The sequence below is a fragment of the Globicephala melas genome, chromosome 16 (assembly GCF_963455315.2).
Source record: "Globicephala melas chromosome 16, mGloMel1.2, whole genome shotgun sequence".
NCBI lineage: Eukaryota > Metazoa > Chordata > Mammalia > Artiodactyla > Delphinidae > Globicephala > Globicephala melas.
Window position 1 is genome coordinate 82,024,702 of NC_083329.1, and position 22,836 is coordinate 82,047,537.

The 22,836-nt window shown below is 47.7% G+C and overlaps 1 protein-coding gene across 1 annotated transcript in view; it reads right to left on the bottom strand.

Annotated features, from left to right (window-relative positions):
• GALNT2 (polypeptide N-acetylgalactosaminyltransferase 2) overlaps positions 1–22,836 on the bottom strand; it is a 179,193-nt gene that overhangs the window by 70,827 nt on the left and 85,530 nt on the right. The window contains exon 2 of the mRNA XM_030839531.2: positions 13,603–13,696. Coding sequence (XP_030695391.1) covers positions 13,603–13,696 — 94 coding nt within the window. The remainder of the gene's footprint in view (positions 1–13,602; positions 13,697–22,836) is intronic.

Sequence of the window (22,836 nt, forward strand, 5' to 3'; positions counted from 1 at the left end):
CTCTGCCTCTATGTGTGACAGTGTCTAAACACAATAAATTTAGTTTATTGTACATGGTTTTTCATCCCAAATATTAATAAAAATATCAGAGTGAACCTACTACGTAGAATTGGGGCTGATACTTGAAAGGCAGGAGGACAGAAAGAGGGCGTCGCTAACCAGCGCCCACAGGACAGGCGCTGCATACAGACCGAACGGAGTACAGCAACACCCTGCAAAGTACATGTGACCACTACTGTTTCCATTGTACTAACTGGGCAAGTGAGACTTGGAAGTTAAACTAAAATGATGGAACCATGGGACTTCCCTTGTGGTCCAGTGGTTAAGACTCCGCACTCCCAACGCAGGGGACCTGGGTTCAATCCCTGGTCAGGGAACTAGATCCCACATGCCGCAGCTGAGAGCCTCAACTAAAAACATCCCTCACATGGCAACGAAGATCCCGTGTGCCACAAGTAAGACCCGGTGCAGCCAAATAAATATTAAAAAAAAAAAAAAAAAAAGATGGAACCACAAGTCAAACGCAGGTCTCTCTCTTCCCAAAGCCGTGTTCCTCCCACTGTGGATGACAACTCACTCTGAAGTGGGTGGGACTGCAACCAAGCACCAAAGAGCAGCGTCACAATGCAGGTCCCACTCCTTCCCCAGCGCACCCGCCCCCCCGCCCCGCCCCGGCCCAGTGCAGTCTGGATGGAGGGCGTGGGGCCTCTCTTCAACGCTGGAGGCAGAAGGCCCCAGGGATGCACGTGTGAAAATCTCCCCACTAAACCCCTCACATGAAGCCAGGCCTTGGTTCCCTTCTACAGCAATGCTGCTACCCTGCAACTTCCACTCTCCAGAGTCTCAAATAAAAGGAAAACGAAGAGCCCGTCTTCTGTGGCACCTTTTCAAATATTTGGGCATCACGATCCCACTTCGCCCTTCTCGGCCCGCCGTAAAAACATCCATTTTATTTTAAGTGCTCTCATTGGATGCTGTTTCCAGCCTCCTGCCCATCTGAGTCACCATCATCTGGACCGACTCGAACTTACGAGCATCTCTGAACACCCTGTGGCCAGAACAGAACGAAATATTGGAGGGGTGGGTGACAGCACGGAGGGCACTGGACGCTACCAGAATTGTTTTGGGCCCTATATTTCTACTAACCCAGCTAAAATCATGCTCTTTTAAGAGCTCCACCCGTTTTCCGGCTACCGACCTGATCTAAGTCCTCGGTTTTGCTTTCTTACTCGTTGGAATGGGGGAAGGACAACAGAATACTTGTTTTTTGGATTTTTTAAAATTAATTAATTAATGAATGGCTGCGTTGGGTCTTCGTTGCTGCGCGGGCTTTCTCTAGTTGAGGCGAGCGGGGGCTACTCTTTGTTGTGGTGTGCGGGCTTCCCATTGCGGTGGCTTCTCGTTGCGGAGCACGGGCTCTAGGCACGTGGGCTTCAGTAGTTGCAGCACATGGGCTCAGGAGTTGTGGCTCGCGGGCTTTAGAGCGCAGGCTCAGTAGTTGTGGCACACGGGCTTAGTTGCTCCGTGGCATGTGGGATCTTCCCGGACCAGGGTTCGAACCCATGTCCCCTGCATTAGCGGGCGGATTCTTAACCACTGCGCCACCAGGGAAGTCCTGGAAGATTTGTTTTTAATGTTGGCTATGGTGCAAGGGATTGGTGCCCTTCAGAAGACAACTTGGCAATTAATATAAAAAAATCCTTAAACACATGCGTTGCCATTGACCCTGCAATTTCACTTTTAGGAATTTGTTTCAAGGAAATAATTAGGGACACACAAAGATTTATAAGGCTTACATATAAAGATACTGGCTGGAAACCCTGCATATGTCCTATACTATAGGAAAAGTTCCATAAGCTTATAGTAATGGATACATTGCTGTCATTCAAAATGTAGGAGAGGGCTTCCCTGGTGGTGCAGTGGTTGAGAATCTGCCTGCCGATGCAGGGGACATGGGTTCGAGCCCTGGTCTGGGAAAATCCCACGTGCCGCGGAGCAACTGGGCCCGTGAGCCACAATTACTGAGCCTGCGCGTCTGGAGCCTGTGCTCCACAACAAGAGAGGCCGCGATAGTGAGAGGCCCGCGCACGGCGATGAAGAGTGGCTCCCACTTGCCACAACTAGAGAAAGCCCTCGCACAGAAGCGAAGACCCAACATAGCCATAAATAAATAAATAAACAAAATTTTTTTTAAAATGTAGGAGATATTTAAGGACGTGAAAAGGTGTTAATGCCATATTACCCTAAGAAGAAACAGGTAAAGAACAGTGTGGTATCTTAGCTGTAAGAATCCCGATGTAAGCAGCTGGTAGGGGCTGCCTGCAGCCCTTGCCACGCTGCCTCAGGAGGAAGGTGGAGGGGGCGCTCCACGAGACCTGGGGAGAACCCCGAGGTGATACTGCGGGAGAGAGGGGCATGTGTGGGTAGACTTCCCAGTTATGCCCAAGGTCTTTGGCAATGTTATCCATCTAGCAGACGACTTGGATATTTTTTTCTAAGAATCCATGAGAAAACTGAACTTTGAAGGCGGGATAACATGGACGAGCAGACAGAGGGGCCCAAAGGCCCAGGAGCTGACTCAGAGATGGTGTCTAGGACTTGGAGCCTCCGGTGCTGGGGCCGGTGCACCGAGAGGCTGCAGAGACAGCTCACCTCGGACACGGGGGTGAGTGCACCCAGATGCACGCTCAGGACGAGGTCGGAGGAACCGCAGTGGGAGAAGAAGAGTGGTTATTTAGAGGTGATCGAATTATGTGTGAATACTGCTTGCTTTTTTTGTTGTTGTTGTTAATTTATTTTTTTGGCTGCATTGGGTCTTCGTGGCTGCGCGTGGGCTTCCTCTAGTTGTGGCGAGTGGGGACTACTCTTCATCGCGGTGCACGCGCTTCTCATTGGGGTAGCTTCTTGTTGAGGAGCGTGGGCTCTAGGTGCGTGGGCTTTGGTAGTTGTGGCATGCAGGCTCAGCAGTTGTGGCTTGTGGGCTGTAGGCACACAGGCTTCAGTAGTTGTGGCTCGCGGGCTCTAGAGCGCAGGCTCCGTAATTGTGGTGCATGGGCTTAGTTGCTCCGCAGCATGTGGGATCTTCCCGGACCAGGGCTCGAACCCATGTCCCCAGCATTGGCAGGTGGATTCTTAACCACTGTGCCACCAGGGAAGTCCACTGCTTGCTTTTGCGATGTTTCTCTCGGGATACTCAGAGGTACTTCTTTTCCTGGCAAGGACACTGTGCAGACCCCGGGGCCTCAGGCCCGGGTCGCAGGAGCTGTGTGGTGTTAGCTGCCCTGCCGCCCCCGGGTGTCGCACGTGCTACCGAGGAGGATGCGCTCACAGTGTCCAGGTGCAGGGGCGAAATGGAAGAGTGTTCAACCTTGAGAAGGAAGGAGACACTGACACACGCTACCTACCACACGGAGGAACCCTGAGGACGCTGCACCAATGGAAAGAAGCCAGTCACAGGAGAACAAATACCGTGTGACTCTCCTGTATGCAAGGTGCCTGGAGGAGAGCGGGGAAGTAGATGGTGGGCCAGGGGCTGGGGAGGGGAACGGGGAGTCAGTGTTTAATGGCGACAGAGTCTCAGTTTGGCAAGATGAGAAAGTTCTGGAGAGGGATGACGGTGATGGTTGCAAGACAAGGTGAACGCACTTAATGCCACTGAACTGTGCACTTTGGTAAATTTTATGTTATATATATTTTACCATAATTTTTAAAAAGCACAATGCTGCAACCCACAAAACCTCTCAGAATGTAGCTAAATGGGACTCCACATTATCTGTTTCTTTGACTTTAACCTCTGCTTTTTGTTGCTTTCGTTATTATAATCATACACAATGGCCTGCCTCAGGGAACCCTGTCCACCAGTGGATGGCTGCAAGGAAAAAGAAACTAACACATCCCCTCTCGGAGGCTGGCCATTCCAGGAGACGTTTTGCAAGATCGATGGCCCTTTTACTTTACTTCCTCATCCCCTCCCCCCTTCTCTGTTCTCTACCTCAGTACCTTGTCTCTGATTCACTGGCGAGCAGAGGGAGCTTGCACTTGGTAACAAGAAGGGCGAGAGGTCAGGGGAGCACCGCCCCCCCCACAACCCTGCAGCGTTAGTATTGGAAAACCTGTCTGAGAAAATGTACAGTGGAAATTCTGGCCAATTGTATTCAAGGTCTTCTAACTAATCTGAAACATCACTGGTTCAGGTCAAGTTTATCATACGGGCTGCATACACACACGGGTGGCTCACCTCGCCTCTCTTCCAACAGCTGGGAAGCAGAAGAGTTAAGTGTGGTGAGCATCAGAGGCAACTCACAGCCGGGATTGAAGACCTGTTCCACACTTCGCCATTCCCATTTCATTCACCTTTACATGAACGTGAGCAATTTCTGTTTTGAGACATCGACTGTCATGGGTGATGCAGCAGCAGCGGGTGGGAGAGGGGCGGGGTGAAGACGAGCCAAGGATGGAAGGGACCTCCCGGAGACCCCAAACCTAATCACGACTCTCCTTCCTCAACGCTCTCCCTACCTGCTCTCTCAGGCTCACCCCCTCACACGAGGTTCCCAATGAACATGACGAGAATGACCCTGAGGTTTCATAAAGGCCAGAAGAAAATCTGCTCTCAAAGGCCACGTCTTCTAAGGATGGGGAGCTCCCTGGCTCCCTCCACCCACAGCCGTCCTCAAAGCCAGACCTCGGCCCTTCAACCCCTGGCTGGCCTGTTCCTTCACCGGTCCTTCTGCGTCACCACTACCCTGCCAACTGGTCTCACCAGTCAGATCAGAGATGCTGCGGAGACAAGAGGAGAGGATACAGGAGGGAGAATTACGAGGAGAAACTGATTTTCAGACCCAAGAGCATTTTCTGCACCCAGGAAAAAAAAGATAAAACTCATCTCCATCAGATAGATTTTCAAAAATAAAAAACTGACAAATAAATACTCTATTTGAAACAACACTTTAAAAATCAGCATTGAAAAAAAAATTCAATGGTTCAGGCTAGAAAACATGATGCTGAGTTAGAAACAATAATCACGGAATCTAAGGGCACATCCTCCACCCTGGACCTGCAATGTGGAGCAAATGCTTTTCGCTCATAGGGTGAGTGGTTAAAAAAGGTTGGAGGCCACTGCCTGGGGGCGTTACTGCGCTCTTACATCAGGCTCTCCATCTGCCAGTGGATTTCCTGCCCACGCTGGACTGAGTGCTGCCTCCTCCCATCCATCCATCTACACATACCAGATACCCAGCACCTAGAACACAGGAAGCCGCTGAGTTCCTGAACAGCCTACTCACAGAGTGGAAAGTGCTGTGACCATGGTTCCTTGCAGACCACAGAATTCTGGCTGTGCCCAGGATTCTTGGGGAAAATGTATTTCTTAACCACAACAAAATAGTTTCTAAAGGAAAAAAAACAATGTGTATGATGGCTGAGTAAGAAAAAAAGTTTCAACAAAAAAAAGAAGATAAAGTCCTTCAAAGGCAAAATAAAAGGACATGGTGCATTCATCAAAGGTTATTAGTAATAACGTAAAAAAGAGGAAAACCAGCGGCTTCCCTGGTGGCGCAGTGGTTGAGAGTCCACCTGCCGATGCAGGGGACACGGGTTCGAGCCCCGGTCCGGGAAGATCCCACATGCCGCGTAATGGCTGGGCCCGTGAGCCATGGCCGCTGAGCCTGCGCGTCCGGAGCCTGTGCTCCACAGCGGGAGAGGCCACAACAGTGAGAGGCCCGCGTACCGCAAAAAAAAAAAAAGAGGAAAACCAGTACATTCCTATGCCTTTGAAGATAGGGAAATCAACTGTATAACAGTTAAGGACATGAAAGCCCGGGTCAATGCCACATTGATTTTAACTATGGGGTCTGACTCTAAGTGGTCACGTCTAGGACATGCCCTGAACATGACTTCTCCCCCACTCCCCACATATGCCTTAAAATTCAAGAGAACACTTGGCTTTGCTAATAGGAGACAACCCACAGGAAATCTCTCATTAATCCACACAGCAGAAGTACATCCTATTATTATAATAAAGAAATGCTTAAGAGCTAACTCTTCCATGCAGATACGCTCTCCACTGCACGGGTAATGCCTATCACACAGGAAGGGACTGTGGCTCAGGGCTTCGGAGTCGGGGGGGAAGGAGGCGGCAGACCTAATGGAGACATCTAACGTACACGCATGCCCCCAAGTCTAGTGCAGCTGGGACATGTGGAGGGTGTAACACAGGAGGGTCTGGACTCCCTGGGCTGACGCCGTCCCTCCCCAAAAAGAAATGCTAACAATCAAATTCTCTGTCACCATCAAAGCAAAATTTCATGAACTAACTTCCTGGTTCCAGTCCTGCATGTAAAGAGTCTGGACGTCATCACTCCATTCCAACAAATAAAAAGCTGAACAGGCTGAAAAGTCAAGTCCTCGTAGATTCCTCGGAGAAGTGAGCTCACAGGGCAAACCGCTGCTCCCAGAACTGGGGAGACAGCAGGTGAATGCAGAGGGTCAAAATTTCCAGGTCAGCAAGTTCTGCAGGAGGTAGAGCCAGGGAGGGACCCGAGCAGCAGAATGAAACACCAGAGGCTCACTGTGGGTGAGCCTGACGGGTAAGAACTCCGGCGGCGGAGGCCCAGGGACCCCACAGTTCCGTGACTTTCACCCCTTCAGGCATCCAGTGGCAGGGGGAAGGAGCCGTTCTGAAATAGTGGAAGCACTCCGTTGTTAACAAAGCCAGCCCTCATGAGAGCTAATCAACCCGGAGGAAGGGGAATGCCCAGCTCCGGGGTACTCTAACCATCGTGTCCCACCTGAGTGGCAGGACAGCTGAGAAGCGGTTGTGAAGCTGACACCTGGGGCGCAGGTTCACTAGGAGACTGACACCTGCCACATAAGGACAGCACGCCTCCCCTCCCCGACACCTTATCAGCACATCACCAAAGGCCTGGTTACTGGGGTTCTTTTTACCTAGGACATCGTATCTGGGTTCCTAAGAAAAAAATTCCAAGGCACACTAAAAGGCAAAAAGCATAGTGTGAAGAGACAAGCCAGCACCAAAACCAGACTGAGATATGGCAGGATGTTGGAATTATCAGACCAGGAATTTAAAGCAACTATGATTACTACGTTAAGAGCCCTAATGAAAAAAGTAGACAATATGGAAGGACAAACGAATACTGTAAGCAAAGAGATGAAAATTCTAAGGAAGGATTATAAAAAAATGCTAGAGGTTAAAAACACTAACAGAAATGAAGAATGAGTTTGAGGGGCTCATTGGGAGACTGGCCATGGCTGATGTGAGAAGCTCATGGCTTGAGGCTATGACAATAGAAACTTCCCAAATAAAAAGCAAAGATTAAAGATTGAAAAAAAAAAAAAGCCCAAAACAAAACAAAACAGAATACTTAAGAACTGTGGGACAACTACAAAAGGCGAAACATGTGTAATGGGAATACCAGGAGAAGAGAGAAAGGAATAGAAATATTTGCAGTGATAATAACTGAGAATTTCCTCAAGTTAATGTCAGACACGAAACCACAGATCCAGGAAGCTCAGAGAACACCATGCAGGCTAAATACGAAAAAAACTACACCTAGGCACAGCATATTCAAACTGTAGAAAATTAATGATAAAGAAAAAAAAATCTTGAAAGAAGACAGAGGGGAAAAATACCGCTTTAGAGAAACAAAGGTATGAATTATATCCAACTCCTCATAAACAACGCAAGCAAGAAGAGAATGCAATGAAATAACTCAAGGGTTGAGAGAAAAATTCAGCAACCTAGAATTCTGGACCCTGTGAAATTAATCTCTAAGAGTGAAGGAGAAATAAGGACTTTCTAAAAATTGAGGGAATCTATTGCCAGTAGATCTGCCTTGCAAGAAATGTTAAAAGAGGCTCTTCAGAGAGGAAACTGATTTAGGTCAGAAATGCAGCTCTCCATAAAGAAAGGAAGAGACTCAGAGAAGGAATAAGTGAAAGTAAAATTACATTTGTAATTTTTCTTATTTTTTTAAATAAATTTATTTTATTTATTTATCTTTGGCTGCGTTGGGTCTTTGTTGCTGCGTGCAGGCTTTCTCTAGCTGTGGCGAGCGGGGGCTACTCTTCATTGTGGTACACGGGCTTCTCATTGTGGTGGCTTCTCTTGTTGCAGAGCACAAGCTCTAGGCGCGCAGGCTTTAGTAGTTGTGGCACACAGCCTTAGTTGCTCCACAGCAAGTGGGATCTTCCCGGACCAGGGCTCGAACCCGTGTTCCCTGCATTGGCAGGCGGATTCTTAATCACTGTGCCACCAGGGAAGTCCCATTTTTCTTATTCTTAATTGATCTAACAGATAACAGTTTGCTCAAAATAATAATAGCAACTGTGTATTTGATTCTGTATGCTTATACATGTTTATATATATGAATGGCGTATGGAATGAATGACAGCAATGATACAAAGAATGGGAGGGAGAGATTCATAATATTTTGCTGTAATACACTTGTGCTAACTTTGAAGCAGGACAGTGTTGTCTGAAGTTAGACCTTGATTAGCTGTAAAAAAAAAAAAAAAAAAAAAGGTAAAAAAGGGAGAAAATGGAATCATATAAAATGTTCAATTAAAACTACCAAAGGCAGGGACTTCCCTGGTGGCGCAGTGGTTAAGAATCCGCCTGCCAATGCAGGGGACATGGGTTTGATCCCTGGTCTGGGAAGATCCCACGTGCCGCAGAACAACTAAGCCCGGGCGCCACAACGACTGAGCGTGCGCATTAGAGCCCATGAGCCACAACTACTGAAGCCCACAAGCCTGTGCTCCTCAACAAGAGAAGCCACCGCAATGAGAAGCCCAGGCACCACAATGAAAAGTAGCTCCCACTCGCCGCAACTAGAGGAAGCCCACGTGCAGCAACGCAGACCCAATGCAGCCATAAATAAGTAAATAAAATTTATATTAAAAAAAAATTTTAGGGCTTCCCTGGTGGCGCAGTGGTTGAGAGTCCGCCTGCCGATGCAGGGGACACGGGTTCGTGCCCCGGTCCGGGAAGATCCCACATGCCGCGGAGCGGCTGGGCCCGTGAGCCATGGCCGCTGAGCCTGCGCATCCGGAGCCTGTGCTCCGCAATGGGAGAGGCCACAACAGTGAGAGGCCCACGTACCGCAAAAAAAAGAAAAAAAAAAAACTATAAAAGGCAGAAAAAGAGTGGAAGAAAAAAGAACATAGAACAAGGGCAAGGAATAGAAAAGAATAACAAATATGGCAGACATTAATACAACTATATTAATAATCACTTTACATTGTCAATGGTCTAAATACACCAATTAAAAGACAGAGGTTGTCAGAATGGATCAAAAAACAAGACCCAACTAACTACATGCTGTCTACAAGAAATCCACTTTCAATATAAAGACACACATAGACGAAAAGTAAAGGGATGGCAAAGAGATACCATTCTAATAGCAATCAAAAGATGGCAGAAGGAACCATATTAGCTTCAGACAGAACAAACTTCACAACAAGGAAAGTTACCAGGAATAAAGGAGGGCAACACGTAATGACAAACAGGTCAGTTTGCCAAGATGACATAACAATCTTTAATGTGTATGTGCCTAACAAGAGCATTAAAACACATGAGATAAAAACTTAGAAACCTGCAAGGCAGAACAGATGAAGCCACTATCATAGCTGGAGACATCTCTCTCAGGAAGGGACAGATCCAGCAGGCAGAAAATCAGTAAGGACACAGGTGAACTCAACACCACCATCACCCAACTGGTGATAAACTGACATCTATAGACTACTTCATCCTTCTTCCAAGCTCACATGGAACAGTCACCAAGACAGACCACATCCTGGGCCATAAAACACACCTGAACACATGTAAAAGAACACAAATCATATAATATCTGCTTTAAGACCACAGTGGAACTAAAAATCAATATTGGAAAACCTCAAATTACTTAGACATTCAACAACATACTTATAAAGAATGCACAGGTTAAGAACAAATCTTAAAGAAATTAAAAATATTTTGAACCAAATAAGAATGAAAATACAACTTATCAAAATTTGTGTAATGTAGTGAAATCAGGGCTTGGCAGGAAACTGACAGCACTGAATACAATATGGAAAAGAAGAAAGACTTGAAATCAATCATCTAAGCTTCTACCTCAGAAAACTAGAAAAAGAAGAGCAGAATAAACCCTAAGTAAACAAAAGAAAATAAATAATAAAAATTACAAATCTAAGAAATAGGAAAAAACCCTGAAAACTGGTTCTTTGAAAAGATTAATAAAATCAATAAGCCTCTAGCCAGGCTAACTATGAGAAAAGGATAGAAGACACAAGTTAGAATATCAGAAATGAAAGAGGGGACATCAATACAGATCCCATGGACTTTAAAAGGAGAACAAAGGAATACTATGAACACCTCTACGCCTGCAAATTTGATAACCTAGATGAATGGACCAATTTCTTGAAACACATCTCCATAACTAGGACAGGAAAAAATAGACAATTTCAACAGGGCTATATTTATTTTAAAAATTGAATCAACAATCATTAACCTCCACAAACAAACAGCACCGGGCCCAGCTGAGTTCCTTGGTGAATCCTACCGAACACTTAAGGAAGAAATTATACTAATTCTCTACAATCTCTTCCAGAAGATAGAAGCAGAGGGAACACTTCCTACCTTATCCTATTAGGCCAGCATTACCCTAATAACAAAACCAGACAAGAAAAGAAAACTATAAACCAACACCTCTTGTGAATATAGATGTAAAAATCCTCAAGAAAATACTGGCAAATTGAATCCAACAATGAAAAAGGACTGTACACCATGACCAAGTAGGATTTATCCCAGGTATGAAAGTCTGGTTCAATATGAAAATTAATTAATGTAATCTACCACATTAAGAAGTTAAAGAAAGAAAGTCACATGATCATATTAATAGATGCAGAAAAAGCATCTGACAAAATTCAACACTCATTTATGAATAAAAACTCTCAGCAAACTAGGAATAGAGGGGAAACATCCTCAACTTGATAAAGAGCATCTAAAAATACCCCTTCAGCTAACACCATATTTAATGGTGAGAAACTAAAAGCTTTCCTGCTAAGATCAAGAACAAGGTAAGGATGTCCTCCCTCATCTCTCCTTTTCAACATCATACTAGAAGTCCTAGCTAATGCAGTAAGACAAGAAAAGGGAACGAAAGGTATAATATAGATTGCGAAGGAAGAGACAAAACTAGACATGACTGTCTAGGTAGAAAATCTGAAAGAATCAACAAACAAAAATATTCCTGGAATCGATAAGTAATTATAGCAATGCCTGTTATAATTGGAGGGTACAAGTTATACAAAAGTTAATTGCTTTCCTATATATGAAGAATGAACAAGTGGAATTTAAAATTAAAAGCACAATACCATTTACATTAGCATCCCCCAAATCAAAATACTTTGGTACAAGTCTAACAAAATTGGCACAAAATGTATATGACCAAAACCATAAAACTGATGAAACAATTTAAAAAGAACTAAATAAATGGATAGATATTCCATGTTCATGGATAGGAAGACTCAATATTGTCAAGGTCAGTTCTTACTAACTTCATCTGTAGATTCAAATCAAAATCAAAATCAAAATCTCAGCAAGCTATATTCTATGGGTATCAACAAACTAATTCCAAAGTTTACATGAAAAGGCAAAACAAACAGCCAAACAAAAAAAACCCAGAAAAGCCAACACAATACTGAAGGGAAAGAGCAAGGTTGGAGGACTGACATTACTCAACAACTTCAAGATCAAATATAAATCTAAAGTAATCAAGACAACATAGTACTGGGGAAAGAACAGACAAGTAAGTCTATGGAAGAGAAAACAGAGCCCAGAAATAGACCCACATAAATATAGTCAACTGACTTTTGACAAAGGAGCAACGGCAACACACTGAAACAACCATGGCCTTTTCAACAATAATACTGGAACAACTGGATACCCGCATGCAAGAAAGAAAAAAAATCTAGATACAGACCTTACAACCAAATGGATCACAGACATAAATATGAAACACAAAATGATAAAACTCCTAGAAGACAACATAGGAAAAAAATCTAGGTAACCTTGGGTATAGCGATGACTTTTTAGATACATCGAAGGTATAATCTACGAAAGAACTCATAAAGCTAAACTTCATTAAATTAAAACTTTCTGCTCTGGGAAGGACACTGTCAAGAGAATAAGAAGACAGGCCACAGACTGAGGGAAAATATTTGCAATCACACATCTGATAAAGGACTATTATCCAAAATACTCAAAGAACTCTTAAAAGTCAACAATAAGAAAAGGAGCGACCTGATTAAAATGTGGGCAGAAGACCTGAACGGACACTTCCACAAAGTTTTACAGATTAGGGAATTGCAAATTAAAACATCAATAAGCTACCACTTCCAAACTATCAGAAGGGCCACAATAAAAAAAAAAAAACCTGTGACAACATCAATTGCTGGTGAGGGTGTGCAGCAAAACGAACTCTAATTCATTGCTGGTGGGAGCGCACAATGGTGCAGCCACTTTGGAAGATAGTTTGGCGATTTCTTATAAACATAAATGTATTCCTACCATATGATCCAGCAGTGGCACTCCTTGAATTTACCCAAATGAATTGAAAACTTAGGTCCACATAAGAAAACTGCACACAGATGTTTACAGCAGCTTTATTCATAACTGCCAAAACTTGGAAGCAACCAAGATGTCCTCTGGAGGTGAATGGATAAATAAATTGTGATATATCCACACAACAAAATACAATTCAGCGATAAAAACAAAAGTGCTACCAAGCCGTGAAAAGACATAGATTAACGTTCAATGCATGTTACTAAGTGGAAGAAGCCAGTCTGAAAAGGCTACGTCTGATCTGATTCCAACTATGTGACATTTTGGAAAAGGCAAAAACCAGGGAGACAGTAAAAGGATCGGTGGTTGCCAGGGATTGGGGGAAGAAGGGATAATAGGCAGAGCACATAGGATTTTTAGGTCAGTGAAACTACTCTGTAGGATACCGTAGTGGTGAATTCATGTCACTGAATATACACCACCATGAGTGAGTCCTAACGTAAACTATGGACACTGGGGTGATGACGAGGCATCAGTGTTGGTTCACTGATTATAACAAATGTCCCATCTCGTGGGGGATGTTGATAGTGGCGGAGTCTGTGCGGGGGTGGGGTGGGGGTGGGGTGGGGGGTCTATGGAAACCTATGTACTTTCTGCTCAATTTTGCTGCAAACCTAAAACTGCTCTAAAAAAATAAAGTCTGTTAAAAAAACAAAAATCTGTGAACCAATACATCCCATCCTGTAGTTTTTAGTTTATTCTACTGATATTTTTTCTTCCAAGAAATTCTTGTCACCTCCCAGTAAACTCATTTCACCACCCACTAAAGGCCTGAGGGGAGACAGCAAAACATTGCTCTAGGGCAGTGTCTCCAGCTGCCCTAGGAAGTGCATTCCCTACCCCACAGGCGATACACTCCAGATGCCACATTCAGCTCACTCACAGTTAGTGGGCAAGACAGGTCCCCACCACCCACCAGCAGCCCAAGGCTGGCCTGGCCCTGGGAGCTGCTGCAGTACCTGGAGGGAGGGTCTCCATGCTCTGTGCTTTCTCATCCCCGTTGCTGTGATGAAGGTCTTTCTTTTTAATTGGGTCAATGTCATTCCAGTCCTCCTGGGGGAGCAAAGACACCAAGTGAGTCGACAGGTTCCTGGAGCCCACCTTCATTCATCAGGTCAATAAACAATGAGTCCTCCCATCCGGAGGACTGCACCCCAGACCTGCTCAGTGGTGGAGACCCAAGGACAGAAGTGACTCTGTCCAAGTTCTTGGCGTGAACTTTCCAAGGAAGGACCTGTGTTTCTCTCTCCATTGTCTATGTGTATCACTTATCTATGGAAAGAAATACTCTGGAAACTCCCTGGGCTTTGAGGATCTGGGAGGGTGGGGAAGGGAGATAGGGAAACTGGATTAAATAAGAGAATTCAATAGTGGTTAAATCAAAGCCATTAAAATAAGGGTAGCTCTCCAGACGTCTTCTATGGCTTAAGGGCACCTTAGGATCAGAGAGTCTCCCTAAGGGCCATTGAGCCCTGCTCAGAGGTTGTTAAATGATTCCTTTCATCCCACTGAATAACAGCGGAGGAAGGGCGAAGGATGGCGGAGCTTTTCCTCCGCTCCTCTAGAAGGGCTGCCAGTGGAAAAGAGCTGCAAACTAAGGGCTTCATGTAAAACCAGAAGAAGAGAGACTCTGGTAGAATTTATTCAACTCATCTGCACGAGCAATTTAATCCATCAACATGAATCAAACAACCCCACGACCACAGAGCTAAGTATGTTTTTCAACCACTTGGGATCTGATTTCTGCGAATACAACAAGAAAGGTTTCTGTTTTTCAACCACTTGGGATCTGATTTCTGCGAATACAACAAGAAAGGTTTCTGTATATAACCCAGATAAGAAATACCCCACGGCTAGTAATTTTCCCACACAGGCTTCGGTGGGCCAAGCCCTGTCAACTGGCCATTTCCCCAGCAGATGCTATTAGGATGTTGGTGGCCTTAGGTCCCCTCCCTCAGGGGAGACCCAACCAGTTCTGCTCAGGTCTGTTCCACTAACATTCCTCCAACCAGCATGGGCTGCGTGACCGCTGGGGGCATTTTGGCTCTTAAGACGTGAAGCGAGATCTGCAGGAAGCGTTAATTCTCAGGGGCTAGGCCAAATCAGACATCTTTTTCCCAAAGGCAACTTGCTCTCCCAATAATCTGCATTTTTACTCAAAAAGTAGAGTAATTAAAGACAAACGGCCTCAGTGTCCTCCTCTGGAGGCCAGCTTTTCCTTCAGTTGCTTCTGAGGTGAAGTGAAGCTGCTTTATCCCCTCAAGGCCACCATGGGGATGATGGGCGGGGGCACTGGGAGGATGACTCCCTGTAGACACAGTGCGCAGGTCAGCAACGCCCTGCACCTGGGTGGTCCTAGCCCACCCCGGCAACCTGTCACAAGGCCTTCTCAGGCTTTCAAGGGGCCCAGGTGCTCCGACTTTTGAAGATCCTAGCCCACACTGTAACAAATGTATTGAAATGCATCTGTATCCCAATTTAAATACTTTTGGCTGCGAAAAAAATGTTTTGAATTGTAATTTGGCTTTTGAGATGACTTGGTTATAAATAAACTTTCAATTTACTATTGGCAAAGATTTCCAGGCAATCTTGGCACCTGCAATGGAGTGACAGAATCTGACCTACTCTCTGCCTTCACGACATAAAGAAACGTGCGAACACTAAATCCAGCAAGTAATGAAGTTAGCAGAGTCACACTGGGTAGACTTCTAATTAAGCTTATTAATTTTTATTTTGCAGCTTGCTTGTAACATTTTGTGGCTAACAACTTTTTCCCTCAGGCATCTGGCCTACTACACACACTGGCAAATGGATCACACCATTTAACCTTGTACTCGAATAAAATCGAAAGTGAATGAAAAAAAAAAGTGAACATTGCTGGTGTGGCCACCGCGCTGTAATATTCACCAAATCAACGTCTGTAAGTCAATCATCAATGTTTTCTTAGAAAATAAATGTCTCCCTCTTCCCACAAACAAGACTGACCGGTCCATATGTAACATACCCTAACCTGTCTCCCCTCCCCCCCCCACTCCCTGGGACAATGAATTGAGCCCACCATAGAACTAAGGCCGAGGATGAGGACCTGCTATATAACGAAGGCACTGCAAGGTCCCAGTGGGCGACATGATGCTATGCGCTATTTATGAATGCCTACTATGCACCAGGCACTGTACAACGATACTTTTTCATCCTGGCAACAAGCCTGCCATTTTATAATTCCTATCTTACAATGGGGGCATAGAAGATCAGAGAGGTTACGCAAATTGTCCAGGTTACACAGTGGGCGAGCAGCTCGAGTTGGCCCTTTATAAATCAGGATGGGAATGGCAGCCCAGGGCTCAGTTTGAACCAAGTTACAAGAGCGAGATTCTCACAATGTCAGAAAAATCCAAGAATACGTTTCTAGGGAGTCATCCACAAAGGACTGTTTTGTTCTGGACTCCAAGTCAAATAGTGCAAATCACCATGTTCACTGCCAATTCCCAGAGTAGGAGGGGGAAGAGGAGGATGAGAGGAGAGGAGGGGAGGGGAGGGGGAGGGGGGAGGAGGAGGAGAGGGGGGAGGAGGGAGGGGAGGAGGAGGGGAGGGAAAGGGGGGCGGAGGGGAGGAAGGGGAGGGGAGGAGGAGAATGACGGGAGGAGGGAGAGGAGGAGGAGGGGAGATGAGGGGAGGAAGGGGAGGAAGGGGAGGGAGGAGGAGGGGAGGAGGGAGGGGGAGGGGAGGAGGGAGGCGCAGGGGGAGGAGGGGGAACACGTCTGCCGCTAATACAGGGCACTTCCTAGGTGCCCAGCCCCATTCTAGACCCTGCCCACAAGTTCATCCTCCTTAAGGCGCTAGTACTGCCCCATTCTACAGCTGAGGAAGCTGGTGCACCAAACACCGAGTCACACAGAACACACAGTGAGGTTAGAGATGAGCTGCAGGAAATTTAGTGCCGGGGCCTCCAGGGTCTCTATCATCCCAGTGCCCCGCCCTCGGAGAATACAGTTCCCCTCCAGCACCAAGGCAGCCCAAAGTAGAGGAAAACAGTGCATTTCCCAGTCAGAACACGTCAGGTCACTCTAAACTCCTCTAGTTCGGGCCGGCCCACCTGATCCACCGGCTGAGACGGTGCCCGCACGACCGCCTGCCACCCGCCTGTCATGCCTGCTCTGCGGGTCACCGCCCCGCGCCTCTGCCGGACGTCAGGGAAGGGCCGAGGGCCCAGGGGACACCCCCGTGGGACAGCATGGCCCGTGCCCGTGTCACCGCCCCTCAGCAGAGAGTCCGGACCGGACCCCACAGGAGAAACAAGGAAACAGACGACAGGGAGGAGGCGAGACACTCAGAGACTTGAGACTCGTGTGCTGGAAACGTCACTCTGGTCGTGGTGAGGGGGTGATGGAGGGGACAGGAGAGGGGCCGGGAGGCCCGAAGGGCGAGGCAGCCAGGGCGGGGCGGCACAGCTGGCAGGGCGTGACAGTCACCCACAAGAAACGGGGGAAGTCGTTTGGGTGGGGGATGGGTGGTGCCAGGAAGTGAAGACCGGTCTGTTCTAGAAATGCTGGGGTTACCGCGAGATACCAAGAGGCGGAAAAGAGATGGGGACCGGTGACTGGAGCTCTGGAATGGCCCGGAGTGGGGGGGTGGCGGGGGTGACCTGAGTGAGGACAGGGTCCAGGGTGGCAGGAGAGGCCAGCATTTCAGGGACAAGTAGGACCCACGGCACGCTGGGACGAGCCCCGGCCTGGGAGCCAGAGCCTCGGGTTCTGGCCACGGCTCTGCCGGTGACCCTGGGGGGCTGAGCAAGTGGCAGGGATGGGGGCTAAGTGCCTGGAGGTCCCCTCGGAGTCCCAGGGAGCAGCCCCTCGCAGGAGCACCTGATCACTCGTGCTACTTGTAATCCGCTAAGGGTCGGTATCTAGAAGCACTGCAGGTGTCCTTTCAAGGTAGGGGCTCGGGCCCATTTCTTTTGCACCCACAAAAGCGTGGCGGTGGTCTTAGGGTAACTGCTCAGTAATAAATGCCGCTGAAGAAAACCCTCGTCCTATTTACTCAGATCGATTTAACTGGCTTTGCTCACTTTGCAGTGGAAGCTTTTCATTATAACCATCCCCCTCCCATACATTTGCATACGTTATAAGACTAATTTACACCAGTGGAGGCTCCGTTTACAAATGGAAATGCACCGAATACAAACATGGGGGAGAGGCTCTCTCGCCCAGTACCTGCTGGTATCCAGGACGCGCCACAACTGAGCTGTTGGTTTTCTCCGTGTTCAGAGACTCAGGGACAGACAGGTCCTCTTTTTAGTGACAACCATAAACTGCTGGGATTAGAGGAGTAATGATGTGGTCTGATGCTGGGTCAAAAGTTGCAGAGAATTCAAAGCCTGTGATCTGATCCGTAAGCCTGCTATTATTTCCCAGGATGCAGCCCCATCTCTGCTTTGCTTCTCCCGCCCTCAGAGGGATGCTGATACTATGAATACGTAATGACTCACCCACACACAGAAGATGCTGCAGACAAATGCAGACCAGGGAAGGCTCGCTGGTTCTCACTGAAAACTGAATTCTGTCAGGAAATGTAACCAAGAACTAGGATTCTCTACCGACCAGACTGAGACGACTCCGCTGCTCGCCTACTCGACTTTACAGCCTTGGCTGCTACGTCCACATGCAGCCTCCGGAAAGACCCAGAGAGCCTCGGCTAGCGCACTGAGACCCTCTCTTCCTTGTTAGATGGCATTTGGGCCAGATACTGCAAACGCTAATTCCCCCTATTCACTAACTTACCTAGCTGGTAGTTATTAGATATTTGAATTTGATTAGTTTTCAGTCCAAGAGCCCAAGGCATGCATTATTCTTACAGATGCATACAACAGAAACAGTCTATCACCTGAAGCACAAGAGGAATTAAATCAGGCCATGAGTGAGACCAAATGAAAATAAACGACTGAGGAACGTCTATTTATCTACCATAAGTAAAGGGTTCGGCCGACAAAATCCATCCTATTTCTAAGTAGGTAAAGCAACGACTTTTAACAAAATGACGTTATTTTCAGAAACAGTAAATCCGATAGGTTGGTTTCTTGAACAGTTATGAAAATTAAGTGTAAATATAGGTTTAGTTATTAAAATGGTTTTCTCCACTCTATTCCCAATGTGATCCTGTCTCTGTTTCAAAATAAGAGGAAAAAGGGACTTCCCTGGTGGCGCAGTGGTTAAGAATCCGCCTGCCAATACAGGGGACACAGGTTCGAGTCCCGGTCTGGGAAGATCCCACATGCCATGGAGCAACTAAGCCCGTGCGCCACAACTACTGAGCCCGACTGCCACAACTACTGAGCCTGTGCTCTAGAGCCCGTGAGCCCCAACTATTGAAGCCCGTGTGCCACAGCTACTGAGGCCGTGTGCCACAGCTACTGAAGCCCGTGAGCCACAACTACTGAAGCCCGCGAGCCACAACTGCTGATCCCGTGCACCGCCAATGGAGGAGTAGCCCCCGCTCGCTGCAACTAGAGAAAGCCCGCGCGGAGCAACGAAGACCCAACGCAGCCAAAAAAAAAAAAAAAAGAGGAAATAAATAAACCATGCACTTGGTTTTTGCCAAAGTTCCAGTCCCGGCAGTGGGTGAGCCAGGGCCAAGAGGGAAGCGGGTGGGACAGAGGCGGGGAGGCCGCCGTGGGAGGGGCGGGCACAGCCGGCTGGCAGGGCTGCCCCTGAGGCTCGGCAGACAGCTGTCAACTTGTTAAGGGCACTAGGCCAACCCTCATGTCACAGATGAGGAGAGAACCAGAAGGGCCAGGTGACTTCTTGTGTTCCCACCTGCTGCCAAACCAACGCCCTCAAAACTGAGTAACTTAAAACAGAAAGCACTTAGTATCCTGCACAGCTTCAGAGGGTCAAGAAACTGGCTGGATCCGGCCCACGGTCTCTCGTGAGCCCATGAGTCAGCTGGGGCCGCCGCCATCTGAAGGTCCGACGGGGCCCAGGGATGCTTCCAGGACGGGTCCCTCCAGGGCTGCTGACTGGAGGCCCAGTTCTTCACCAAGAACTCACCCACAGCCGCTGGCCTCCCCCAGTAAGTGACCTGGGAGGGGAAGAGGGGCAGGGGAGGCGGAGTCGAGGGAGAGAGGACCCCAGGCCCGGTCCTGGAAACCACACGCGGTCGCAGCTCCGCGTCATCCATGAGAGGCGCGTCACCAGTCCTGTCCAGCCTGCACCCAAGAGGAGGGGCCTAGAGCCCCTGGCGAGAGGAGGCGCACAGATTCTAAAACCACCACGTTGACTTGACAATGTCAGCGATGAGGCCAAAGTATCCCGCAGGCAGACAGAACACCACTGTACCCCGACGGCGATTCGCGTGTGCACGTCTGTGCAGTAAAAATGTCATTGCACCTCAAGCTGCCCCCTTACCCACCGCCCGATAGAAAGACTATTCCCGCCTATGGTAACGTGTTTGAATTACGAACCACCACCAAAATAAACGTGCCTACACATGGAAAACTAGATAACAAAGAATAAATGTATACAGCTAAACCATCAAAGGATGCCTTCATTAAGTTTAAATGCCTAACGCTTTGTTAGCAAAGGTAAAAACATCCGCTGGGGAGGAAAAAAGAAAACAAACAGGTTGCTTTCACTCTCTGCTTATGGAAATACATGTTGTCACCGTCAAATTCCTTCAGCTGACTAGACCGTATGCTCAGAGGCAGATCAAGTTATCAAAAATACCATCTGAATGGCTACTTGATTCCTTTCTCACCAACTGTCTACTTTTCACCGTTATTTGATGACTGTTCAGTGATTACCACCACCATGACCAATCTGTACAGCAACAAGCCAGGTTGGGGAAAGAAAGCCACGTTGCCAGATGTGTTAAAAAGATGCGATAATTTCTATTTCCACAGCCCACTTCTTAAGAGCGCGCTGCCAAGCTAAGACACTGAAAACTTGTTAAGGGGTTTGCTTGAAAGCACATTTTCAAGAGTGGCTTTAGTTTCCGGCTGAAGACCTAGACCCTCCGCGCCCAGCATTCTCCCTCTGAAGTGACCACAGGGGAACCACAGAGGCTCATCCTTGTTTCTAACTGGTCAGGGTGGGGACCAATCCCGAGGTCTTCTCTCCAGAGGGTGAGGAAGGCTCTGATACAAGGTGACAGCATCTAAACCTCTGCTTTCTACCTAGGGCATGTAACTCACTGACAAAGTGACAAAGGTAGTTTTAACTCACTGGGAAAGGGTCCTGAGGAAAGAAGGCCGGAACGCCTGGGGAGGCCCCTCAGCTAGGCTAGGCGTCTCCTAACACCGGGAGCCTGCAGTCCGCAAACACCCACATCACTGCATTTATAAAGTCAGAGCGTGGTTGCTGCTTCTAAGTAAGAGACCCGCTGGAACGGTGACTTGGTGTAAGAGGAAGAATGTCCTCTTCCCTGCTGGTCGTCACTGGAAGAGGAAGGGGTAGTGCTGGGCCCAGGCACCCCACCGCTTCTGAACACTGTGTGGGTGGCAGTGAGTCCTGGCCCAGTCCATCCTGTCTCATCACTTTGGGCAGAGCTGGTAGAACAGGCTGCAGGAGCTGGAACAGCTCAGGTGAGCTTCCAACAGCAAGCTCCCGCCAGAGTCCCAGACCTTACTCAGGCGACAGTCAACGGGCTGGGGGTTAAAAGAATCAGGGCCTGCGCGGCCAGCGAGCCAGGCAGCGAGACGGCAAGGCCAGTCTCCCCGAGGCCTGGTCCTGCCCCCGCCCGCTGCATCCCAGCCTCCTGGCAAGAACATCAGACAAACCCCAGATGAGGGATATTCTACAAAACCCCTGACCAGGCCTCCTCAGAACTGTCAAGGTCATCAAAACAAGGAAGGCGGGAAACTGTCACAGCCCAGAGGAGCCTGAAGAGATGCGATAACTAAATGAAATGTGCTACCTGGACAGGCTGTTGGAACAGAAAAAGGACATTAGGGAGAAACTCAGGAAATGAGAATAAAGTAAGAACCGTAGTTAACAATAACATTACCAACACTGGTTCTTTAATAATAAGCGAAACTGGTTAGGGGTGCACAGGAACGCTGCACTGTGTTCCCATTTTCTTCTGTAAATCTAAAACAGCTCTAAAGATAAAGTATGCCCGTAGATCTTACTTACGTAAAAGGAAAATAATCATATTAAACACTCCTGAGCCAGCACCTATCAAACATGTATTTCCAGGGTGTCTCCATTTTTAATGGCAATTTTAAGCCCTCTCCCTTCAGGGAACTAAGGTGTGGGTCAGCATTTCCTGATTTTAAAGCCAATTTTGCAATGAGACACACACCCAGGGGCAACCTATTTCACGCCACAATCCCTTTTCAAGAGCAATCCATCAATCCTAACGCCTGTGCTCACGGCAAGAGTGGCAGGTGGCCCCGCGGGGTGGGCAGGTGGGGAATACAAGGAGGGCTATTAACATTCCTTATTCCTCTCAAGAGTTTACGATGCAAGACCGCTCCGGGTCCCAAAGCAGATGACAAAGGAGAGGCCACAGCTGGGCTAAGCGTCTGACATTTATGGCCTCCTCCTTTATCACGGGCTCTCATTCCACCTCTTTCTTCCTGTAAACAGAGAAACGGCTTCTCCTGTTAGGAGTCTTGGACAAAGCCCCTTCTTAACTGCTGCCCCTCATGTTCTGGGATTCTCAACATTAGCTGAAGCAGGTTCTCTTACTTGAGGCAAATGATGAATTGCAGCAAACTTGACTAGAAAATGTCTTTTTACAAAAAAACAAAACAAAAAAAACCCCCAATGTATTTTAGAAAATTCTTTCCCCCATAACTTATGTAAAAGTCAATTGTTTTTTAATATTGAAAAACAGTAATTCCCAATAGATGAGGGAAAAAGTGGCAGGAGAGAGGTTAGCATGTAGCCGCCTGGCCAGGCGCTGAGCAGAGCTGCAGGGAGAGGCAAGCGCTTCCTCGGCGGCCCTGCACCACCACGTCCCCCCTTCCACCTCCAGAGCCCACGCCCACGCCATCCCACTCCCCGCATTCTCATCTCCTCCAGGACCCCCTCCACGCCCGGCCTGGCGGCTTCGATGCTCTGGCAAAGCAGCTTCCCCACTTGCTTGGGCTCCCAGGTGTATGCGGGCTCGCAGAACCGGCTGCAACGCCGCCCTGTCACCAGTAGGTGCCGCCAGCTCGCACTACGTCCCCTCCACTGGGGCCTCGGGTCCTCATC